The 25,219-nt window shown below is 48.4% G+C and overlaps 1 protein-coding gene across 2 annotated transcripts in view; it reads left to right on the forward strand.

The window, feature by feature from the left end:
• HMCN2 (hemicentin 2) overlaps positions 1-25,219 on the forward strand; it is a 936,787-nt gene that overhangs the window by 719,279 nt on the left and 192,289 nt on the right. For both annotated transcript variants that reach the window (XM_069609262.1, XM_069609261.1), the window contains 4 exons: positions 332-413; positions 10,038-10,174; positions 14,086-14,227; positions 24,718-24,862. In XM_069609262.1, coding sequence (XP_069465363.1) covers positions 332-413; positions 10,038-10,174; positions 14,086-14,227; positions 24,718-24,862 — 506 coding nt within the window. The remainder of the gene's footprint in view (positions 1-331; positions 414-10,037; positions 10,175-14,085; positions 14,228-24,717; positions 24,863-25,219) is intronic.

Genomic DNA, 25,219 nt, shown 5'->3' on the forward strand with positions numbered 1-25,219 from the left:
ACGAGACCGGTCCTCTATTTCGCTGGTAGGCGGAGAAGCTGCACCCAGGCACCGCGCAGCACCCCTTAGCTTGGGTTGGGGTCCATCAGTGGTGCAGTGCTTGTTACTCCAGCCATGCCAGAACATTTCATTGACTACTTCCAGCCGCCCCATGAATACGCTGGAAGCAAGGCAACATCCGGCCAGGGCACCCCTGCCAGAGAAGTTCCAGGCCGGGCAGGATTCAGCCTGGATGCTGCGGGAGCGCGAGATGAGTTCTGCGCCTTAACTCCTGTGCTCTTTTTGTCTTGTCTCCCCTTTTTCTCCTGGGGACTGATCTCTGCTCCCCCAGATGGAGGATGCTGGTTTCTACGCCTGCATAGCGTCGAGTCCGGCTGGCAAGGCCTCCAGGAGCTTCTGGGTGCGGATGCAAGGTAGGTCACTGCGTGCGGTGTGTGGCATGGGACGACATGGGTGTTTCTGGGTGCGGATGCAAGGTAGGTCACTGCGGTGTGTGGCATGGGACGACATGGGTGTTTCTGGGTGCGGATGCAAGGTAGGTCACTGCGGTGTGTGGCAAGGGACGACATGGGTGTTTCTGGGTCCGGATGCAAGGTAGGTCACTGCGGTGCGTGGTCACAAGGCATCTCCCAATATTTCTACCCTGTGGGGGCCTGGCGGTACTGTGCCTTAAGAATGTATCCATTCTGCGCGACCTGCTGGTACTTTTACTATAAACATAGTTGCATCCTGTAGTAAAGCACCAATAAAACTGGGTTCACAATAATTACAGCCTCGTGCAAAGACGGGTCCATTGAGCTTTGAGTCACTGTTTAACTTACACGAAAGTGATGACATATATGCTTTTCTCAGAGTGGTTGACTGGCCGTTTCCGGTACAAGGATGCATGGCCGTCCTGACCGAAAGGCGCTGTGTGATGTGCCCCACGAGACACCCCAGGTCTCTCAGTGTGTCCCAGAGTCGCCCTATTCCCTGTGGTCAGACGAGTGTGATCGCCCGTCTGCTGGGAGGGATTTAGCTAATCGGAATACACCAGGGCTTCCGCGTGCTGTTTCCCGAGGGATGCTGTGGAGGGCGCATCTGTGTGTTAAAAACCAGCACCCATCGGAACGGTGTACCTATGAGCAGGTGGGGTGCAAATGTTGCCATATGTGGCCATGGCTTGTGCCTCAGCAGAGCAAGGCCCGATGAGCCCAAGCCAGATCTGACCGGATCCCTGAATGCTGTCTGTTTCCTTGAGAGGAATCTACAGTTTAAGCGAAATCCTGGGAAGTCTCCTGCAAAGTTTGACTGTCTGAAAGAATGCCCCCCAGCATTGGAACCCTAGTGTGTACTCATCTCCAAATTTCCTGTTTAACCTGGGAGTCCGCAGTGTTGCCTTCACTATCCCCGGGATTTATCGGGGAGCAGAGGAAGATGAGGGCGACTTGAAAAGGACCAGGAGGTCCTACTCCGAGGGGTCCCCGGTTTACCTGAATTCAATCAATGGCAGCACCTGCACTTCCCAATACAGGAAGCAGGCGCGTGGCCAGAATGGCCATTTTAGGCTATCCCCATCGTTTCCCTGAACAGAGTAAGCCCCTAAAACCAAATCGCAGAGGCCGGGAAAACAACAAAATAATGAGTTCCCCGTTGGCTACCATAAAGGCACATTGGGCTACTAATGTGATACATTGGCTTAGCCCTTTGGCAGAAGTCCCTATAACCACCAAAATAAATTAGAACTAAATATTAGACTCTGCTCATAGGATTTACACGTGTCTGGATTGTGGTCACACTCCTGGTTGTGCTGGACATTGTCTGAGTGTTGCTACTGTTTCCCTCCTAGGCCTGGGGACAGTCTTCCTAACTCGTGTCTGGATTTTGGTAGCCCTCCTGGCTCTGATAGACATTGTCTGAGTGTTGCTACTGTTCCCCTCCTGGGCCTGGGGACAGTCTTCCTAACTCGGGTCTGGATTTCGGTAGCCCTCCTGGCTGTGCTGGACATTGTCTGAGTGTTGCTACTGTTCCCCTCCTGGGCCTGGGGACAGTCTTCCTAACTCGGGTCTGGATTTCGGTAGCCCTCCTGGCTGTGCTGGACATTGTCTCAGTGTTGCTACTGTTTCCCTCCTGGGCCTGGGGACAGTCTTCCTAACTCGTGTCTGGATTTTGGTAGCCCTCCTGGCTCTGATAGACATTGTCTGAGTGTTGCTACTGTTCCCCTCCTGGGCCTGGGGACAGTCTTCCTAACATGGGTCTGGATTTCGGTAGCCCTCCTGGCTGTGCTGGACATTGTCTGAGTGTTGCTAATGTTTCCCTCCTGGCCCTGGGGACTGTCGTCCTAACTCGTGTCTGGATTGTGGTCGCACTCCTGGCTGTGCTGGACATTGTCTGAGTGTTGCTACTGTTTCCCTCCTGGGCCTGGGGACTGTCGTCCTAACTCATGTCTGGATTTTGGTCGCCCTCCTGGCTGTGCTGGACATTGTCTGAGTGTTGCTACTGTTTCCCTCCTGGGCCTGGAGACAGTCTTCCTAACTCGGGTCTGGATTTCGGTAGCCCTCCTGGCTGTGCTGGACATTGTCTGAGTGTTGCTACTGTTCCCCTCCTGGGCCTGGGGACAGTCTTCCTAACTCGGGTCTGGATTTCGGTAGCCCTCCTGGCTGTGCTGGACATTGTCTCAGTGTTGCTACTGTTTCCCCTCCTGGGCCTAGGGACTGTCTTCTTAACTCGTGTCTGGATTTTGGTGGCACTCCTGGCTGTGCTGGACATTGTCTGAGTGTTGCTACTGTTTCCCTCCTGGGCCTGGGGACAGTCTTCCTAACATGGGTCTGGATTTCGGTAGCCCTCCTGGCTGTGCTGGACATTGTCTGAGTGTTGCTAATGTTTCCCTCCTGGCCCTGGGGACTGTCGTCCTAACTCGTGTCTGGATTGTGGTCGCACTCCTGGCTGTGCTGGACATTGTCTGAGTGTTGCTACTGTTTCCCTCCTGGGCCTGGGGACTGTCGTCCTAACTCATGTCTGGATTTTGGTCGCCCTCCTGGCTGTGCTGGACATTGTCTGAGTGTTGCTACTGTTTCCCTCCTGGGCCTGGAGACTGTCTTCCTAACACGGGTCTGGATTTCAGTCGCACTCCTGGCTGTGCTGGACATTGTCTGAGTGTTGCTTCTATTTCCCTCCTGGGCCTGGTGACTGTCGTCCTAACTCGTGTCTGGATTTGAGTCGCACTCCTGGCTGTGCTGGACATTGTCTGAGTGTTGCTACTGTTTCCCTCCTGGGCCTTGGGGGCTGTCGTCCTAACTCGTGTCTGGATTTTGGTGGCACTCCTGGCTGCGCTGGTCATTGTCTGAGTGTTGCTGTTGTTTCCCTCCTGGGCCAGTGAATATTACATATTTAACGGTATCTACTTAAGGAGGTGACCCTCAGTGACCCTCAGACCCTCCCCAATAGGAAATGAAACTAGCTTGCGTTACTAAGCGGTGCCTACCACATTTACACCCCCACCGACCCCCTCCTCCGGGATCCCACACAAACCGAGTAACCAAGGTCTTGAAAAAGCTCCCAGCCAATACAAAGGGGACATTAAGACAAACATTTAGACAATGGTTCCTGTGCCTTTTCAATGTTGTCTGTCTCGTTTGTGAAGGGTGCAGAGAGTATAGTCCAACCTCAAGCAAAGATCCCTGAAGAAAATTATGCAAGAACCGATTAGCGAGAAGGCGGACACCAGTCCTAGCCGGGGAGACAGCCACACTACTGCTAGAAGCTGGGGGTCGCTGACATGAGGCACCATAGAAACAGGGGAAAGCATTGCTAATAGTATAATTAATATCAATAGCTGTAGTGTTATTAGCATACATTAGTAATATTGCTAATAGTAATTATACACTATTAGTACTAGTAGGCGGGGCATGTTTACCCCGGCAGGATGGTCCCTGGAGTGGCCGCCTCTACTCTCTTGTTACGCGTGCTATAACTGATGGCTCCAGGTGAGCCAGCGCTGGAGGGAACGCTAGAATCCGCCAGGGTGATAGCTTGTTAATATCATCTTGAGATCCGACGCCTGGTTGCCAGGGGCACAATGTGTGTTGGCCAGAGGCGTTGCTAGGGGGGGGCTGAGCGGGCTATAGCCCTGGGTTTTTTGGTTGTAGCCCCGGATAGAATCTCAGATGCTACATGCAAAAGGCTGCCTAGCTCCGAGTCCCGCCAGTCCTGACATTAGCTTAGCCCCTGATCTTTTCCAGACCTAGCAACACCCAACTTTTGTTGGTCATCTAGCAACTGCTTTGCTACACAATATGCAACTTTCACACCATCTCAGGGGCCCCTTGGAGACCTGCGATTGGTCGATGGTTCACAATAACTGCCCAGTCTAAACGTCATGGTTTAGGAGGGGCGTCGGTACTGCACGTTGTATTGTATTGTACTTGTCGTTGGTTATAGGTCAAAGGATCGAATCAAAAGGATCGAATGACAAAAGGGTTGAATCAAAAGGACCGAAAACCAAAGGTTCGAAATTTTTACTATTTTTTTTTTTTACATTTGTTTTTTTTTTTGGGGGGGTCCCCCAACCCCTGTTTTTGTGGTAAAAAACACTTTTTTTTTACCTAAACGAAACCCAAAAGAAAAGATATAATAAAAAAAAAAATTCAAACCTTTTGTTTTCGATCCTATTGACTCTCACCTTTTGCATTCGATCCTTTTGTATTCGATCCTTTAACCGGACACCCTTGTCGTTTATATAGTGCCTTTTACCATTATTATAGTCTCAATGCGCTGGTAGTAGGAAGCCCTTGGGGACCGAAGTCTAGAGTGTTGGAGGACATTCTGGCATGGTGCCTGTGGGGAGTGGGGTGTCTCTAGGACACCAAGGATTTTTGAGCTTTCCAGCACCAGGGTAGCAGGGGCGGCCGCATAGGGACCTGGGATGGTGAGCGGCTGCGTGGGAGAGTTTGTGGGTGGCGTGAAGAAGAGGGAGTTCTTGATGGGAGTTGGGGGAGGGGAGCGTGTTCACTGCTGTGTGGGAGAATGACCTGCTTAGAGATGATCATTTTATGCATTTTACACAGCTGGTCAGGACTTATTGAGCACTAGAAAGTTGTCTTAGGTGGGAGGATGGATGACTCAGTGGAGGAAGGTTTTTTGTGGTCTAGAATCATTTGTGGGGTTTGTTCAGGGTACATCTTGGATTCTGGATGTGACGCACTCTTGCACCGTGGAGAAAGGAGAGTCACAGAAAGTGTTTCACACCTGCTTAAGTGCAGATTGCTTCTGGCAGGTTTTAGTTTTGCACCGTCAGGTCGCGATCTTGGCCTAGCTGCTTAAGTTTGGTGCGGTCGCTGTGGAACCACCCAAAGCTTGTGGTAAGCGGTGTGTTGCTGTGGAAGTTGGATAGGAACCAATTTTCATTAGTTCGGCCATAATGTGGCGCTTCCGCGCCACTTATAAGTCAAAACGATTGCATTAGAGTCCAGATAGGGAGAAAGGGCATATGAGAATGGACACACAAAGCTTTTAGGTGGTCTTTGGTTTGTTGCCCACCCATTGACTGTCCATGGCCATGCTAATCCCTATGACCATTCCCACCCAGTTCCTGCCCCTCACCACCCAAAACACCTCATCATGGAAACTCTTCGAGCTGGCTTCATTCAAGCCTTACCATCAAACTTTGCACTGGAAGGGCCTGCCAGTGTTTTTTCAAAGCAGTCTTCTGAGAGTTAATGACTTAATTGGAGCTGTAAACCTGCTACTGCTGTAATAAAATTGTCAAAAATCAGGTCTGCCTTCAGACACACGATTTATAAGCACTCTGTGTACCCTTCACTGAAATCCTGCTACAAACAAGCATTGATAAAGTCCACAGTTTTGGCTTGTGTGTAATTAAGAATTTGCCAGGCACTGCTATTAGATGCCCAGGTACTTGCACCAGTTTGCACCATTTCACCAGTTAGTACCACTATTGAAGTGCCTGGCAAGTGCCTTTTCCATGCTTACACAAAAGCACAAACTGCTGGCATTGCCAATGCATGTCTGAGATGCAGGGAGTGCCAGTAAACTTGTTGAGGCTTGAGCTGCGGCCAGTGGTGGTACTGGGGTCAGGTGGTGCTTTGGTCTGAAGTTCACATAGTGCCTGTACAGAAGCTGTGGTGTGGAGGCTGTGCTGTGGAGGCTGTGGTGAGGAGGCTGTGGTGCGTAGGTGGTGCTGGAGCGGGTTGGATTGTGGAATACATGACTTCATAACCGTCTTTGATGAGCAATGCTGTGATTTGCATAATGGCAGGTGTGAGTTCGCGAAATTATGTGCTGGGCACTTCCTAAATCTCCCTGTAAACGGTGTGACCTTCAGAATGGACTGGATTCGGCTGCATGTCATGATATCCTTGGCTGATGTACAGAGCATTGGAAATGGCAAAGAAGAGTAGCCAATGATCTCTCTGATCAGGTCTGGGAAATTCTGCCTGGTAGCTGCCTGGTTTTAAGTGGACCAGGGCTAGCTGGGGCCGAGATCCAGTAGGCTCAGAAATAGTATTCTGAGGTGTGGCCCTGCCAGGGCGCACTAATCTCCCCTGGCACCCACGTCCGCTACAGGACAAAGTTTTTTTTTCTAAAGCCTGAAGCTCTCGCTCATATGCAAGAGCTTCAAGCTTCAGAAAAAAATGCCTTTAATCCATAATGGTGGTACCGCACCTTCGGGTTATCCCTTCAAGCAAGAGATGCCGGTGGGCCGGCGCCACCATTACGGAAGAAAGGTGAGGCCGCTGGAAACAGAGGCCTTTTTTTCCTTAAGCCTGAAGCCCCCGCACATTTGCAGGATTTTCAGGCTTAAAGAAAAATGCCTCAGTTTCCAGCAGCTTCACCTTTTCAGCCTTAATGGTGACACTGTCCCTCCCCAGCCTGGCGAATGGCAGCGCCACCATTAAGGCAGAAAAGGCGAGGCAGTGTCCCTTGCCAGGCAAGTCTTTAGCAAATAAATGCAGAGATGTCTCTACAAAAGGCTGTCTGGTGTGGGTGCCTGTAGCACATTGACCCACGGCTGGTCAATGGGGCGTGGCCTAACAAGTCTCCCGATATCCTGCCCCCTGCCCCCACCGCCATTAGGCCTTGCACCTTGATGAACCCTAACTCATTTTCCAGTGCCACTTAAGGCACTGAGTAGGTGGATTAGTGGAAGTCTAAAAGGACTAGATCTAGCACGTGGTCTTTGATGTGGGCGTGGTTGGTGGGCAGGCGAACGAGGTTGGAGTGTGTAGATGTTGTGGCACGATGGGTGTCAGACAGCACACTTGCCCTGGGTTTGTTTGGCAGGGAGGACACAGGTGTTCAGGGCCCTGAGCCTGTCCTGCTTGGATTACAGTAAATTAATGTTAATGTGAAAGGATATTTATACCGCACACTATCACCACCAAAGTGGTCTCCTGGCGCTCTGACGGATCCGAAAGGAAAGAAGGTGGGGGGTTAGTAGGAATGGGCGGGAGAAGAGCAAGAGAGCTGTGATGTGCTGTTGGCAGCTTCATTGCGTTAACAGTTCGCTGAGCTTAGGTGTGCTTTTCAGTTGGTAGCTGTCATGCGCTGTTGTGTGAGGCTTGGTTTGTTGTTGCAATGAAGTGCATCTGTTTTTTACTGCTTTCGAGGTATGGTTGTGTTTGGTTAGAGTTCGAGAGGTGTATGCACAGCAGTGAGAATGTTTTTAGTAGGGTTGGTTAGTGGCATCACTGTCTAGGTGTGACAAATGATTATCTTCACAATTCTATCTAAATGTGACGCAGGCTAGTCTCCACAATTCTGTCTGGATGTGGTGCAGGATTATCTTCACAATTCTGTCTGGATGTGGTGCAGGATTATCTTCACAATTCTGTCTGGATGTGGTGCAGGATTATCTTCACAATTCTGTCTGGATGTGGTGCAGGATTATCTTCACAATTCTGTCTGGATGTGGTGCAGGATTATCTTCACAATTCTGTCTGGATGTGGTGCAGGATTATCTTCACAATTCTGTCTGGATGTGGTGCAGGATTATCTTCACAATTCTGTCTGGATGTGGTGCAGGATTATCTTCACAATTCTGTCTGGATGTGGTGCAGGATTATCTTCACAATTCTGTCTGGATGTGGTGCTGGATTATCTTCACACTTCTGTCTGGATGTGGTGCAGGATTATCTCCACAATTCTGTCTGGATGTGGTGCAGGATTATCTTCACAATTCTGTCTGGATGTGGTGCAGGATTATCTTCACAATTCTGTCTGGATGTGGTGCAGGAATATCTTCACAATTCTGTCTGGATGTGGTGCAGGATTATCTTCACAATTCTGTCTGGATGTGGTGCAGGATTATCTTCACAATTCTGTCTGGATGTGGTGCAGGATCATCTTCACAATTCTGTCTGGATGTGGTGCAGGATCATCTTCACAATTCTGCCTGGATGTGGTGCAGGATTATCTTCACACTTCTGCCTGGATGTGGTGCTGGATTATCTTCACACTTCTGTCTGGATGTGGTGCAGGATTATCTCCACAATTCTGTCTGGATGTGGTGCAGGATTATCTTCACAATTCTGTCTGGATGTGGTGCAGGATTATCTTCACAATTCTGTCTGGATGTGGTGCAGGATTATCTTCACAATTCTGTCTGGATGTGGTGCAGGATTATCTTCACAATTCTGTCTGGATGTGGTGCAGGATTATCTTCACACTTCAGCCTGGATGTGGTGCAGGATTATCTTCACACTTCTGCCTGGATGTGGTGCAGGATTATCTTCACACTTCTGCCTGGATGTGGTGCCGGATTATCTTCACACTTCTGTCTGGATGTGGTGCAGGATTATCTTCACAATTCTGTCTGGATGTGGTGCCGGATTATCTTCACACTTCTGTCTGGATGTGGTGCAGGATTATCTTCACACTTCTGTCTGGATAAGACGCATGATTATCTTCTCAATGGATGTGACGCATGCTAGTCTTTGACAGTTCTATTTAAATGTCACGTATGTTGATCATTCACAATTCTATCCCATCCCTACTTGCTCAGGTGCAAACTGTGGCTGACCAACATAATTGGCATGGTGCAAAGTGTGGTTATCTTAGAAAATGAGGTTGATTTCAAGATGGCTAGCTTGTAGCCATCTTGAAATGCTGGCTATGGTGGATAGGCACAGGAAGGCTAAGTTCCTGGGGGAGTAGGATAATGGGTAATGAGATAGGTGGGGTAGTTAAGGAGACATCCAGGATGGCTAACATATTGGTTTAAGTGCCTGATATGGCCGCCATACCACCACGTGCTACGTGCGTCAGACTACGAGCTATTGGGAAATAAGAGTGGTTGGGCAGTTAAGATGTGACACACTACGCCTGGAAGGGTAGCTGATACAGTAGGTATATACGAGAGGTGGGATTGCCATGTGAATGTGGGTACATCCATCAGACTATTGATATAGAAATTAGAGAGGTGGCACAGTTTAGTGGGGTGCAGTGATGGCTACACCCCTTGTCCGCAGCACACTTACTTTGTGAGTCGCTGGTGGTTGCTGGCACCAGGATTCCAGATTCCCCGGCGGACACCGGCAGACACGATCTGGAGCTGCTTCTTCAGGAGCTGCCCTTTGCCTCTGGCCCTTAGCTGAGGGCTTCCAGGGCAGGGGCTGCCCTTCGAGTGTTGTAGAAAAAGTGTTCACGGTCATGTGAGAAGGCCTCATGGGCCAATTGGTGGCTGGAGCGGGAACCCCCGAGGGAACAGGAAAAGGCAGGGAAGGAGAAAGGAAAGTGTTGCAGGACGCATATAGTAACAAAGAAGAAGAATACAAAATAAAAAAGGCCTGATAAAAAAACGAAGTGGGGAAAAGCAAAACAAAAATGGGACCCCTCTGATCAGCAGAGCAACTTACTGCACAACGACCAGGGCCAATATATAACTACAGGCCTGCGTTCACATCAGCGCCAGCTGAACCTTCAGTACAGTGCTACCAGCTAGCAGCGAGCTGGCGCAGAATAGGAGGACGAGTTGTGGTGCCTCTGCCTTGTCCCAAGGGATGCCTTCTTGAACCACTCCTTCTCTTGTTCCCGTGCAGTTCCGCCAAGAGCTGTGGGCCCCAGTGAGCCACGCACCTACATTGTTGTGCCACACGGAGAGCTGGTTTTGGAGTGTGACGTGGAAGCAGAGCCTTTCCCCAGCATTACATGGCAGAAAGGAGGAGTTCCTATACAGGTGAGCTCTCGAGAGTGTGGAGAGAGGGAGTGGAAATAAAGGAGTGGGAGTGAGAAAGAGCGAGGACGAGAGAGAGAGAGTGTGAATGATAGAGGGAGCAAGAGACAGACAGAGTAACAGTCGTGGACAGAGGGCGAGAGAAAAGGAAAGGGGGTTGGGTAGAGACGCAAGAAATTGTGGGAGAGAGAAAGACAATGGGTGGAGTGAGAGTGAGAGAGGCAGAGAGTGTGTTTGAGAGAGGGAAAGAGACATTGTGAGGCAGAGAGAGAGAGAGAGCGAGAGAGAGAGAGGGAGCGAGTGAGATAAAAGAGACAGACAGTGAGAGGAAAAGAGAGGCAGTGATAGAGAAAGAGACCAAGGAGAGTGATCAGTGCTTAAAGTGGGCCGGGGCCGGGCCCCGGCAGTCTCCAAAAAGTGGGACTGAGCCGGGGCCCTGCCGGGGCCCCCGTCCTACCGCAACATTGGCGGGATGCAGTATCCCGTTGCGGCCGCGGCCGCAGCCGCAACGGGAGATGCGCCTGCAATGAAGTCAGGCAAGCTTACAGAAGTGGCAGCCAGCCACAGCGACGCTGTGACTGGCTGCCACTTCCGGCAGTCATAGTAACTGCGTCTGGTGACCCCTCGCGCGAGAGGTCACCAGAGGCAGTTACTGACGGTCCCTTTGTTTCCCCAGGTCGCCGAGGCGTCTTTAACCCTCGGCGAACCTGGGGATTCCTCGACATATTTCGAGGTTTATAAAAGATGGCTTGAAAAGTACACAATTCAAGCCATCTTCTATAAAGCTTTGCCGATGGACAATTTTATCCGTAGTCAAAGCTTTATAAAGGGTGGCTTGAATTTCTTACTTTCAAAGCCATCTTTTATAAACCTGAAATGTTTAAAAAAGATGTCCTGAACACTAGGCAAACCTTAGGGTATGCACACAAATACATATAAATGTTATATGTTTGTGTGCGTACCTTACTATGGTTTGTCTACTTTGCAAGCCATCTTTTATAAACGTAGAAATATGTTACATATCTCTATGTTTAGAAAAGATGGCTTGCATAGTACACAAACCATAGTAAGGTACGCACACAAACATATAACATTTATATGTATTTGTGTGCATACCCTACGATTTGCGTACCTTTTAGGCCACGCCCCTCCCACAAGCCACGCCCCCAAATGAGGCCCCCCCCCTCGATTTCTTACCCCACTTGAAGCCCTGAGAGTGATAGATAGAAAGAGAGAGACCCACACAGACATGGACAGAACGGAAGAGAAAGCAGAGGGAGGGAGACAGAACAAGGTAGAGAGTGAGTGGGAGAGATAGAGAGCGAGAGAAAAAGAGAGATAGAAAGAGAGAAAGACACAGAGACATGGAGTGGCAGGGAGTGAGAGCGAGTGAGAGCGAGTAGAGAGAGAGCGCGGGCAGGCCTGCTGATTGCATTAAATTGTTACACATCACACCCAACACAACGCATTTCACCGATTGCCAGATCTCACACGGGCAGTGATCTCACTTTAAAGCCGCTGACTGCTGACTTGCTGTCACTCCGCACGGGATCTCCCTGCTACTCTCCCCCATTATGCCCCTGCAAGTGTCCTCTCACACTGCTAGATATAGCAGACCCTTACACTGCCAGGCCCCTCACTGCCAGCCCGCTCTCACCCTGCTAGATATAGCAGACCCTTACACTGCCAGGCCCCTCACTGCCAGGCCGCTCTCACCCTTCTAGATATAGCAGACCCTTACACTGACAGCCTGCTCTCACCCTGCTAGATATAGCAGACCCTTACACTGCCAGGCCCCTCACTGCCAGCCTGCTCTCACCCTGTCAGGAATCGCAGAACTCTACACTGCCAGGCCCCACACTGCCAGCCCGCTCTCACCCTGCTAGATATAGCAGACCCTTACACTGCCAGGCCCCTCACTGCTAGCCTGCTCTCACCCTGAAAGAATCGCAGAACTCTACACTGCCAGGCCCCACACTGCCAGCTCAATCTCACCCTGCCAGGAATCGCAGAACTCTACACTGCCAGGCCCCTCACTGCCAGCCCGATCTCACCCTGTCAGGAATCACAGAACTCTACACTGCCAGGCCCCTCACTGCCAGCCCGATCTCACCCTGCCAGGAATCGCAGAGCTCTACACTGCTACGCCACTCACTGCCAGCCTGATCTAACACTGCTAGATATAGAAGACCCTTACACTGCCAGGTCCCTCACTGCCAGCCTGATCTCACCCTGCCAGGAATCGCAGAATTCTACACTGTCAGGCCCCTCCCTGCCAGCCCGATCTCATCCTGCCAGGAATCGCAGAGCTCTACACTGCTAGGCCACTCACTGCCAGCCTGATCTCACACAGCTAGAAATAGCAGACTCTTACACTGCCAGGTCCCTCACTGCCAGTCCGATCTCACCCTGCCAGGAATCGCAGAGCTCTACAGTGCCAGGTATCCCACTGCCAGCCCAATTTCACCCTGCCAGGAATTGCAGAACTCTACACTGCCAGGCCCCTCATTGCCAGCCCGATCTCACCCTGTCAGGAATCGCAGAACTCTACACTGCTAGGCCCCTCACTGCCAGCCCAATCTCACCCTGCCAGGAATCGCAGAGATCTACACTGCCAGGTATCCCACTGCCAGCCCGATCTCACACTGCTAGAAATAGCAGACCCTTACACTGCCAGGTCCCTCACTACCAGCCTGATCTCCCACGGCCAGGAATCACCGAGCTGTACACTGCCAGGTCCCTCACTGCTAGCCTGATCACCACTGCCAGGAATCCCAGAGTTCTACCCTCCCAGGGATCCTACTGCCAACCTGATCTTACACTGCCAGGAATCGCAGAGCTCTACACTGCCAGGCCTCTCACTGCTAGCCTGATCTCATACTGCCAGGAATCTCAGAGCTCTCCACTGCAAGTCTCTCACTGCTAGCCTGATCTCACCCTGCCAGGAATCGCAGAGCTCTACACTGCCAGGCCACTCACTGCCAGCCTGATCTGAAACTGCTAGATATAGCAGACCCTTACACTGCCAGCCTGATCTCCGACTGCCAGGAATCACAGAGCGCTACACTGCCAGGACTCTCACTGCTAGCCTGATCTCACCCTGCCAGGAATTGCAGAGCTCTACCCTGACAGGCCACTCACTGCCAGCCTGATCTCACACTGCTAGTTAAAGCAAACTCTTACACTGCCAGGTGTATCACTGCCAGCCCGATCTGACCCTGCCAGGAATCGCAGAGCTCTACACTGCCTGATCCCTCATTGCCAGGTCCCTCACTGCCAGCCTGATCTCCCACGGCCAGGAATCACCGAGCTGTACACTGCCAGGTCCCTCACTGCTAGCCTGATCACCACTGCCAGGAATCGCAGAGCTCTACACTGCCAGGCCTCTCACTGCTAGCCTGGTCGCATACTGCCAGGAATCTCAGAGCTCTCCACTGCAAGTCTCTCACTGCTAGCCTGATCTCACCCTGCCAGGAATCGCAGAGCTCTACACTGCCAGGCCACTCACTGCCAGCCTGATCTGAAACTGCTAGATATAGCAGACCCTTACACTGCCAGCCTGATCTCCGACTGCCAGGAATCACAGAGCGCTACACTGCCAGGACTCTCACTGCTAGCCTGATCTCACCCTGCCAGGAATTGCAGAGCTCTACACTGACAGGCCACTCACTGCCAGCCTGATCTCACACTGCTAGTTAAAGCAAACTCTTACACTGCCAGGTGTATCACTGCCAGTCCGACCTGACCCTGCCAGGAATCGCAGAGCTCTACACTGCCTGGTCCCTCATTGCCAGGTCCCTCACTGCCAGACTGATCTCCCACTGCCAGGACTCCCAGGGATCTCTCGACTACCTGCTTGCCCACTGCCAGCCAGCACTCTACCCTGACTGCTTTTCTTGCATGCTGCCCCCTAGGCTGATGGCCGCACGCAGTTCCTGGGGAAGGGGCGCTTCCTGCAGATCCGGAACCTGCGAGTGTCCGACAGCGGCGAGTACAGCTGCATCGCCAAGAACACCGTCGGGAGGATCATCCTGCACTTCTACGTGGAGATCCATGGTAAGTGCCGGCACTGCGATGCCAAGTGTCTATTAATGAAGTGCAGTGCAACACTGCCACACACTTCACATGGGTTTGCTGTCAGTCCTTCATCTACTGCACCCCCCAGGGGTGGGGACCTGGGTCACTTCAAAGGTCAACATTATGTGATGGGATCATCGCAGATGAGTTCCAGTTCTGATGTTTCTCTGTGGACTGATATTCAGTGACTCCACTCCAGCCAGGCTCATCCAATGCTTCCAGATGTGTGTGAGGTCCAGTGATTCCCAGAATCTAGTGATCATCAGAGTGAGAAAGAATGCTCTATCTTGCCAACATAGTGAGAGGTCCTGTATATTCATAATTCAGCATCGTAATGTAGTTGGAAATATCTCATTAACACTAAAAGATCATAAAACATCCAAAAAGACTATAACAACACGTTACATTGAATCTAATTAATCCATACAGCTGAGTCGGTGATACCATGCAGCCTAAAAAATGTACTCACCGTAGCAATGCATGATTGATTCTCAACACTTTTGGAAAAACATTTTTGAAACTTCTGCAGGTATAATTATGCCTTTGCTCTGTAATAAGGACAACATCCCATTATTTCTGAGATTAGCAGAACAGGGACACAGCAGAACAAACTGACAACTGTCTCTTCAACTGTGGAGCTATTATAGTCCGGATTCCCAGAGGTGAAAGGTTTCGGCGGAATTTCATAAATATGGGACACTTGTGTGGGTTTAGAATCCAGTTCTTTTTCAAATTGTCAATTGTTTTTCAACAGCAACTATTCACCAGTCACTGTATCAAAGTGCGATGCAGACAAGTAGGGGCATGAACCCCGTTCTGCGTGAGCAGATTTTAAAGCACAGTTCTCGCCCTGAGAGGGGCCGGCTCCTTCATGCCACAAATACCTCAAACCAAGCGTGATCAACAACCGTTTGACATAATTGGCCCGTCCCCAGTCTTTACCTTTAGAATTTTCCAGCATGTCCCAAATAATCACCCTACAGTCAGACCCAACCTCCTACGAGGAATTTGAAGCCAGAACAACCCTAGCTTTGATAGCACAGCATAAGATAAAGGGTGATGGCCTGGCTCTAAATATACTGTTGCACTCATAGGTAAAATGGCCAGACTCTTAAAAAATCCTCTTTCTACAGAGTCTGCGATTAGAGGTATTTGGAACCCCAGAGTTTGGATCTATGCAGTGTCACAGAACAAGCATGCACCCTAAAAACATCCAGAACTGGGGAAAGAGATCGATTTTGGCTGGCACTCTGGGGGTGGGCCTCTAATTACCTTACCCCAAAACAGGCCCAGCACTTAAGAAGCGAGTGCACGTTTGTGCTTAAAGCAAGTTTATTGTACAATAGGCCGGGAGGGGCTAGATGATTCTTTAGAGTCAAACTAACCACAGAGTCTCCCAGAACCACATTATATATATATTTTTGCAACAGTCGAAACACTCCCATATATTTTATTACAACCCACCCAAGACAGATGATTGGACAAACCCTATACAAAAGAAATCTAATCTGTCTCCAATTCCACTGTCCTCATTGGTCAGCATTATCTTAGCTACCATCTTCAGCTCATGTGTGCAACACACCCCATTTTTGGATTTGTTCGTGGTAGGTCATGACATCATCACACAGTTACACATTCACATATAAACATAATTCATTACAAGTTCCAACTGCCCTGAGACCTCCTAACCCCGGACGTAATTGCACATGGTCTGCAAGAGTACTACAAACAATATGAGAAGGGGAAAAATAAACAGGTTTCCTTTGAACTGGTGATAACCATCTCACCCACCCTGGCTTGCTGAAGTCCTCCGGAGCCCACTAATCTAAACGGCTACCAATTCAACACGCATGGCCTCCGGTCACATCCTGAGAAAACAATCAAAACCCATGAAGTATCGTTCACTCTGCCCACAGGCGTCCCTCCACCTCAGGTTTATTGCAGCTCAAAAACAAATGGCTGAATCCACCCTTAACAATAAATAACAAGCTCCCATGCGCTTAACAGATTACATGTTCCTTTCACGATACAACCAAGCCATAAAAACCCTGGGCCGGCCTGTTGGCAGACCATCCGCTTAATGTCGGGGTTACTCGTTACCTTTCCTCCGGCCAACAAACCCTGAAAAAACAGTTTTTCTCAGTGACTCAGAATATACCTCGCAAACCCTGACTACAGAGTTTAACCAATTTATGAAAAGAGCACATTGCATATAGATGTGTAAATTCCCCATGTATGTGTATATCAGTTCATGCATGTTTATAACTACTATCTCTTCTTTACAGTGGTTTCTTTGTGTCAAATCCCCTTTCTTGCATGCACATTATGAAGCTCCTTGTTGCCCTGCTGCTAAGCTCTTCGTGACACCCCTTAGCAAGATTTTATTTATATTTCATTGGTGGTTTTGACATGTATCTTGCTGCGTAAGTGCAAATCTTAAATGTATTAACTTAAGCACAAAGTAGCACTTGAAGTAACACATATCCCGTTCTCATGAACTACACTGGACACATATAAAATTGCAAAATAGCGCCAACGTTGTCATGTCCCAGTCACAAATACGATGCGCTCAGCGTTAAGTCCTCTTTCTCAATGGGACCTTTCCTGACCACCCCAGCACAGTAAATGTTGTAATATCACATATTCTTTGATATGATAAGAAATGATAGGTCATTCATAATGCGCCTGTACAGAAGTGTTTCTAGGCGAACAAGATGTTCTGCAGCGATCCATGTGTGGTGACCAGTGACCATTTGACGATATCCTAATCCCCGGGCAGGCGAAATAGGATACTTGCAGAATATTTCCCTCTATATTATTGACTGTTCATGCCAGATTAATCTAATCTTTTGCCAGGTGAGGCCTCATTAGAATTGTGAATATGTGGGAAGCCACTGAGAAGCCCTCTGCCCCTCAGCATCAGAGAACACCCTGTGCCGTGGGTCTTGTGTGAGTCTCTTTGCATGACTGTCTGGGCGGCCCATGGGTTGTGTTGCTTTTTTGTATTTATTGTGGGGTATAGCCTGCAGAACCCTTGGGGTATCTCTGCTGGGAGCCCTTGTGTAAATTAGTAGCAAAGTCCAATGACCAGCCATTGTTCTTGTGTAGGTGTAAGTCCTCGCGGCGACCCTGGAAAGAGGCCTGGCGATTGGTTTGTACTTTTCTGAACAGTCACTTTACTTTTCTCTGGTATGCTAAGATCTGAGGTCTCATACGGGATGGACATGTGTTTGATGGGCCCCCGAGGTAGTCAGGGAAAGCAGAGCTGCCTGGACACGGAGGATGACGCGTGCTGCTAAGTGATCTCTATTGCTGGGGCATCTCTGAGTGGTTCCACCTCGGACTAGTGTGTAGGGATGCTCGGGGCTACGACTAGACATCCCAAGGAGACCCACAAAGCTTGAATGCGGCACCCCCCAGTCACTGGAATGGGTGCATCCTTGGGATTGGAGGCTAAGGGGCCTGCTCCATTGCATTCCTCATTAATGCCTAGAAACACTTGTGTACAGGCGTGTTATAAATTACTTATCATATCAATGGGCGAGTCCCTCAAGCACGAAGAGGTTGCCTCGACCAAAAGGACTGTGTGAAAGCGCCACTGGATTTGTATCCCATCCAAGACCATTCTGGACGTTGAAGATCCGTGGATGTCTGTGGACAGTGGAACATCTAAACCAGACAAGAACCCTGCAGTGGAGCCTGGTTCACTTAACCCAGTAGGATCAATCTGCTGCAACGACTCCCTGTCCTCCAAGAGCCTGCACCGTGTGACCCTGCACAGAAACTCAGACACTGAGCTGAGGAAGCCTGGGCAAAGAGAGCAGAACTGAGTAGCCAGACATGCCAACGGGTTTGGTTCTACAAGACATAAGGATTACAACTTCAATTGGTAGCTAGGAAACGCCCCTCTGCCTCCCCGCTGCCGTCACTGGATCGGCATTACTGCTTTCCGCAACCGGAACCATTGGTTCCTCTAGCATCCAATGCTCACCAATAGAAACTCGTGCCTTCCTTTCTTTAACCGTCGTTGTAGCCCCCCAGCTTCATGCAGAACCTGACACCCCAGAATATTTCTGGAGCCACAAACGAAATCTCCAAATCCCAGAGCACCTGCCTTCCACCCAGATGGCAAAAAATCTGACGGAACCTGCCAGAAAGAGACAGAACTTTTTGGATGCGAGATTCCCATAGGAGAACATTGGCTTCTATGTTTAATGTTTTAACAGCACAGCATCAAGACCAGTATCTCGTACAACCAATCAGGAGCAAGCTTTTGTTTTCCAGTAACAATCACAGTTGAAGGAAAACAGGCCCTGGAGCTTGACTAGAGCCACCAGATTGCACTCAACTATTTGGGCTAAACGTCTAGGGGCACATGTTAGTGCACTATCACCTAAACACAGACTCATACATAAATGCCGGTTAAGTGTGTATATAGGTTCTCAGCTGCAGAAGGACGTGTAGAACTGTAGGGTTGTGTGGACATTACTGTGTTTGATCCCTTAGTTTCGTGTAGTTCTTTTTCTCTTGCTGCACATCTCTCTGAAGAAACATGTTGCGTCATGTTACTTGATATTGGCATAGCACCTACTGCCATTGTTAGGGCTTCAAAGCGCTGTGGTCAATGAAGGCGCTTTGGAAGACCGTAGTCTGTGCAAACATGAAAATAAAAAGGCATTACCTTGCATCTGTCTAGTCATTAGAATTCGCGGACTATTCAATTGCTAATAGAGGTGACTAGTTTAAAACATTATAAAAATCATGCGGCACCGTGTGTTCAGGCGCAGAGATGGATGAGATGGCTGCTATGCCTGTCACTAAGTGACAGCTGGACCAAAGTTTTCATGGGACACAGCTGTATTCTATGGGTTGCGGCACAAGAGGGGAATGGGTTTTATTAATAGTATATCAATCTCTAAGGCAACTGTCTACAGTTGAGGGCTCTGCTATACTTGCAGAACACATGCACACTGAATAACATGAAGTTGCATGCAAAGTACATGCACAATTGTCAGATATGTCAAAGATACATTCCCCTGCCCAGAGGAGTCCTGTGTGCCTGCCCTTGGGCTACTAGGAATTCTTGTGAAGTATTACCCTCCTCTTGGTCCCCTGAAATCTCCCCTGGGCTCCCACAAGCTTAACGCTAAACCACAAGCACAACGTCAGTCACATCCGTGACACTTGGCATTGCACACCCACCCATTGGGCGGGCCCTCGGGTAGACTCAGAAGACAAATCACAGTTTCAAATGAGGATATGTACAAATAGAAATATATGAACAGGAAGTACAAGGTAATAGTATCCGGAACAATATTGCATGAAAACCATCTCTTACAAATCGAAGTCTAAAATATAAATTAGGATACATGGGTGAAGAGGTCATTAGTGTAAATCATAGCATACCATGTGGTAACATCACATTTTGTGTTGTATACAACCTGCCAGTGTTATTTGTGAGCAGTCTTCCGAGATGCAATGCCTTCATTGTGCATGTAAATGAGTTGCTTTTGTAATTAAAGTAAGACATATGTGTGCCCCTGCATCTGTTCCTTGCACTTAAGTCTGGTTAACAACAAGTACCAACAAAGACTACCGTTCAGGCTTTTGTATAGGTAATACATGGCAGTCCTTGGGGAATGTCTATTTCATGATTTCTATTTATTCATTTTGTATTTATTTATTTGTATTTGTATAGCGCACTAGCAGCCCATAGGCATCGAGTTTCTAGATACTACTATCATTTAGTAACATCACAGGTTGTGTTGAATAGGGCCTGCCATTGATATTTCTAACTAGTCTTCTGATATGGAATGCCTCAATTGTGCATGTAAATGAGTTCCTGTTGTAATTAAAGTAAGACAGATGTGTGGCCTTACATCTGTTCCTTGCACTTACACCTGCTTAAAAACAAGAACTAACATGCCTTAGCTACAGGGCCATAGCTACCCTGAGTGGGCTAAACACACTTGAACAGCACCACAGGTTTGCTTGAATGAAGTGGTGTCCATGGGCCTTAAAAACAAGCCTCAGGCGATGGCTCCTAACAGTTCCTACAAGTGTGCGTGTGGGATACGCATACGGACATGCCTACTGCTTATCTCGGAGATCATGGCGACTTTGTGACTGGTGTCTGGGATTGTAGCCTGAATTCACACCTCAGATTAAGCCAGGTAGGGAGCCCACAAAAGCTGAATGTGAGGGCACCCACTGATTGGCCAGCCGCCAGAAGGTTTAAATGGATGGAGTGCAGTGACTTGAGCCTTGGTTCCAGAGCTGTTGCTAGGGTGGTGCTGAGGGGGCTATAGCCCCGGGTCTTTTGGTTGTAGCCCGGATAGAAGATCAGGGACTACAACCAAAAGGCTATAGCTATCCCCGAATCCCGCCAGTGCCGACATTAACTTAGCCCCTGATATTTTCCAGACCTAGCAACACCCCTGCTTGGTTCCATCTCTTTCCCCAAAGACCGATAAAAACAGCATGCCTGCTCCGTTACCTCCAAGCACACAGGGACAAGTCCCAAAGCTCTGAGGTGGATGCCTTCCTAAAGACAGATCCTGAGGACCTGGGGTACAGCAGGACTCTTGCAATGGCACCCACTGTCCGGGACCCCCATTATTTGCGAGACGAGTGTGGTGCTGCCTGGTGTTGACCCGGTGGGAGAATCTAAGTCATAAGCATTGTTGAATGCCTGTCCTGAGAAACCCTTGCTGGCCAAACCAATACGTAGCACTAACACCATGATGTTACTCCACGGAGTATGTGTTCCACCTGCACTGCCCACACTGGGCACCGTCTGCACCTTCTGGCACTAGCAATGCACAGAACTGGACAGCTGAGGCACACCCCAGCTCCAGCCGGGGCATCGAGGCGCTGTTACAGGAATATGTCTCTTAGCTGCGTATTTATAACAGAGGTTTCTAAGCGTGGACCCGGGGATCAAACCTGTGTTGCTTCGTGTCGTCTTGTTTTCAAGGGGAGCACGTTGCTGCTGAGCTATCCTCCCGGAATTCTTCACCTCTTAAGCATACCAACTATTTCAGTGACTTGGCCACTGTCCTTCTGGCATGAAGATCCTCTTCAGCTGTACCAGAACTTCTGGTAACCACCAGAACAGAGGAGCCACCACCAATGAGCTTGCACCTCCCCCGAAAATGTAACTTTGATTGGCTGGAGCCAGAAACCGCTGAAGATACTTGACCTTTGAGGTTCTCATCTCACCTCAATGAGTGGTCCGAACCAATGTCCTATCTTCAGTATTAGGTTCTGTATCCCACCTAGTCAAGCAGACACAGGTCTGTCCATCCCAATGTTTTTCATGAATGCCAGTGCACTGGGAACTAGGCATGCGCACAACCCCATATGCACAGACATCCTCACCCCGAGACTCATCTTCCCGCTCAGGCCCTCCTCTTGAAACATTCCTCAAGCGTCCCATGGATGATGAAACATTGTATCTGAAAGCAGGGTGGCCTTCGGACACAACAGAGCGGCAGCTTCTGCAGCCATTGTATCTTCACATCCAATTCACGTGGCTATCCAACTGAGTATATATGTTTCAAGGTTAATGATGGGGTGATTGTTGTGAAAAACTAAATGAACACCAAGCTCAGTGTGCATTATGTGCAAAGTGATTCAATTATACAACCCATATATTGCAGACACATTTGTCAAATATAAAGGTGTGTGTTCATTCTCATGATCCCAAAATGCTCTTTGATTCTATGCAGAACAGCCAGGAAGCCTTCATTGGTGCTATTTGTCCCCTTCACATTTCTCATAGGGTTATTTTGAAACAGTGCAATAGGAGTGCACCACACTGTTCATCCTGGAATGGTAACCTTCTAGCAGAAAATAATTATATGGTTGTTGTAGGCTTTGGGAATGTGCTTTGCTAAGTAAGTGTAATGTTATTCTTATGACTACAATGTCGAAATGGGCCCTACCAGCCCTGAATCATCTCCAGCCAGCCCTTGGGGTATGCAGGGGTGCACACGTGCCCACAGCCCTTGTGTGTGCTCTGTGAGTATAATGTAATGTAAACTGGTCTTGTACAGCACATGTCTGCAACTGTGCCCTCATTGTTTGTTTGTTTTATTTATAAAGCGCTCCCCAACCAAAGGTATCTGGGCGCAAGTTTACATGTTACACTTCAGGGTGCATAGTTTACAAGGTTATGGTTAAAGTACAGATGCATGATTTACAATGTTACGGTTAAAGTACAGATGCATAATTTACAAGGTTACAGTTAAAATACAGATGCATAGTTTACAAGGTTACGGTTAAAGTACAGATACATAATTTACAAAGTTACAGTAAAAATACAGATGCATAGTTTACAAGGTTACAGTTAAAGTACAGATGCATAATTTACAAGGTTACGGTTAAAGTACAGATGCATAATTTACAAGGTTACAGTTAAAATACAGATGCATAGTTTACAAGGTTACGGTTAAAGTACAGATACATAATTTACAAAGTTACAGTAAAAATACAGATGCATAGTTTACCAGGTTACGGTTAAAGTACAGATACATAATTTACAAAGTTACAGTAAAAATACAGATGCATAGTTTACAAGGTTACGGTTAAAGTACAGATACATAATTTACAAAGTTACAGTAAAAATACAGATGCATAGTTTACAAGTTTACAGTTAAAGTACAGATGCATAATTTACAAGGTTACGGTTAAAGTACAGATGCATAATTTACAAAGTTACTGTAAAAATACAGGTGTATTACATTGCAAAAGGTGTGGTATATAATTATGTATTATACATATTTGATAAGGTCACAGATAACAATGGGCAAAGGTTTACATGTTACACTTAAGGATTTGTGATTTACGAGGTTACAGGTAATATAATACATGTGTATTGCATCACAATGAGTGATGTACATTATTTCACGTTGTAATTACAAAAGGCATGCAGACAGGATAGTAGTGTACCTGAGTGTCAATGTATCTTGTCAGTGGTCACAGTAGGTTGTGGGGGATTAGACAGGATGGTAATGGGATGTAATCCAGGGGATATGAGCTGGGGGATCCTGAAAGATCCTGGATTATTCTTGAGAGGTTTTCAGTTTATTCTGAAAAGTCTGGTATATTGCCTCTTCTCTAATGTTTAAAGGAAGGGCATTCCATAGCTTGGCGGCTAGGAACGGGAAGCTCTTGCCCCCGAATTTCTCAAGTTTGTACTTTGGTATGACAAGTTGGTTAATTTGTGCTGTTCTTGTGGGTCTGTTAGATGGATTTTTGAGAATTTGCAGTAAGGTTTTTAGGGGCAAGGTTGGCTAGGCATCTATGAGTAAGAGATAGCAATTTGTACATGATTCTGCTCTTGCCGGGAAGCCACTTTACGTTTTGTCTGGAGGCCGTGATGTGGTTGGCTCTAGGTATGTTAAGGGCTGCTCTTAGAGCATTATTTTGGAGTACTTGAAGCTTGTTCAGATTGCGAAGACTAGTTCCGTTGTGTAATGTGTTGCAATAGTCAAGCTTCGATAGGATGAGTGCTCTGGCTAAGGTGACACAGCTTTCAGGTGACCGCAATGGTCTGCAAGCGGTTATTAGCTTAGCTGTACAGGCTACTGAAGAAGCTGTGGCATTGATTTGCTTTCTGAGGCTGAGGTTAGAGTCAAGGTATATACCCAGTGTTTTGACTGTTTTAGCAACTTGAACGGTATTGTTGTCAATGTTGAAAGATTGGTATTGGCCTGGCAGTCTGCTGAGGCGGTTGTGAGAGCTAATCAGTAGTAGCTCTGTTTTGTTATTCAGGCAGAGGCCGTGAGTGGCCATCCATGCCTGAATGATACGATAGATTTTGTTTAGGAGATTAGAGTCTGTTGTGTAGGAGCCTGAGAGAGGGAAGAGTATTTGAGTATCGTCTGCATAATTTGTGTAGATCATACCCAAACTGTCTAAGTGATGAAATAGTGGCTTCGTAAATCTATTGTGTTACGTGGGAGGGACACAGGAGCCTTGGGGTACTCCACATAGGACTGGGGTTGGGCTTGTAGTTGCTGTGGTGGAGAATACTCTCATAGTCCTGTTTGGGAGAAAGGATTGAATCCAGGCGGTGGCTTTAACTGAAAAGTGTGCAGCTGATGTGAGGTGCTTGCATAAGACTTTGTGGTTGACCAGTTCAAAGGCAGCAGAAATGTCTAACAGGAGGAGGAGGGCTATGTTCCCTTTAACCTTTATCTCATCCATTTGGGTTTTGAGGTCGATGGGAGCCGTGTCTGTGGCATGACCTGGTCTGAAGCCATCTTGGCGAAGGCCAAGGAGGTTGTTCCTTTCGAGGTGTTTTTGAATTTGGAGGTATGCTGCCCTGTCCGATATCTTAAGGAGGAAGTGCCTGTTATGTTATGTTATGATATGTAAATAGGCCCTTATACTGCTCCATTGCCAGTGCTAGGCCTTTGATGGCTCTGGGCTAATTACACTTTCCTCCGGCCGCTCTCTTGCAGTTTCCCCATTCATCCACCCAGGGCCCTCTGTTCTGACCCTGCCTGTGAACCAGACAGCAGTGCTCCCCTGCAGGGCAGAGGGCACCCCTCACCCCGCCATCACCTGGAGGAAGGATGGTAGTGAACTGATGAAGGAGACTGACAGGTGAGGTGGTGCTGGGGCATGGGTGGGTCTCCTGAGGCTGTGTGAGAAGGAGATGACCTCACAGCTCGTGTTCGCCTTCATTCTAGCCAGTTTTGTCTGTCCTTGCTTTCTGATGCTTTTCATTGCAGTCACTTCTGCCAGAGCTTCTCTGCGTGAAAAAGGCACGAGGGGACGCAAAGGGGTTCTTTTACATGCCTTCATTTTCTTTTTGTTGAAGTTTACTAACTGCTACAAATATCTCTCACCCCTCTCTCTCCCCTCTTTCTCTCACTAATCTCTTCTTCTCTCCATCTCTTGCTCCACACCTCTCACACTCTCCATCTCCTCTCACCTTCTCTCTTTCTCCATCTCTTTAAA

The sequence above is a fragment of the Ambystoma mexicanum genome, chromosome 8, assembly GCF_040938575.1.
Source record: "Ambystoma mexicanum isolate Mex_15411 chromosome 8, UKY_AmexF1_1, whole genome shotgun sequence".
NCBI lineage: Eukaryota > Metazoa > Chordata > Amphibia > Caudata > Ambystomatidae > Ambystoma > Ambystoma mexicanum.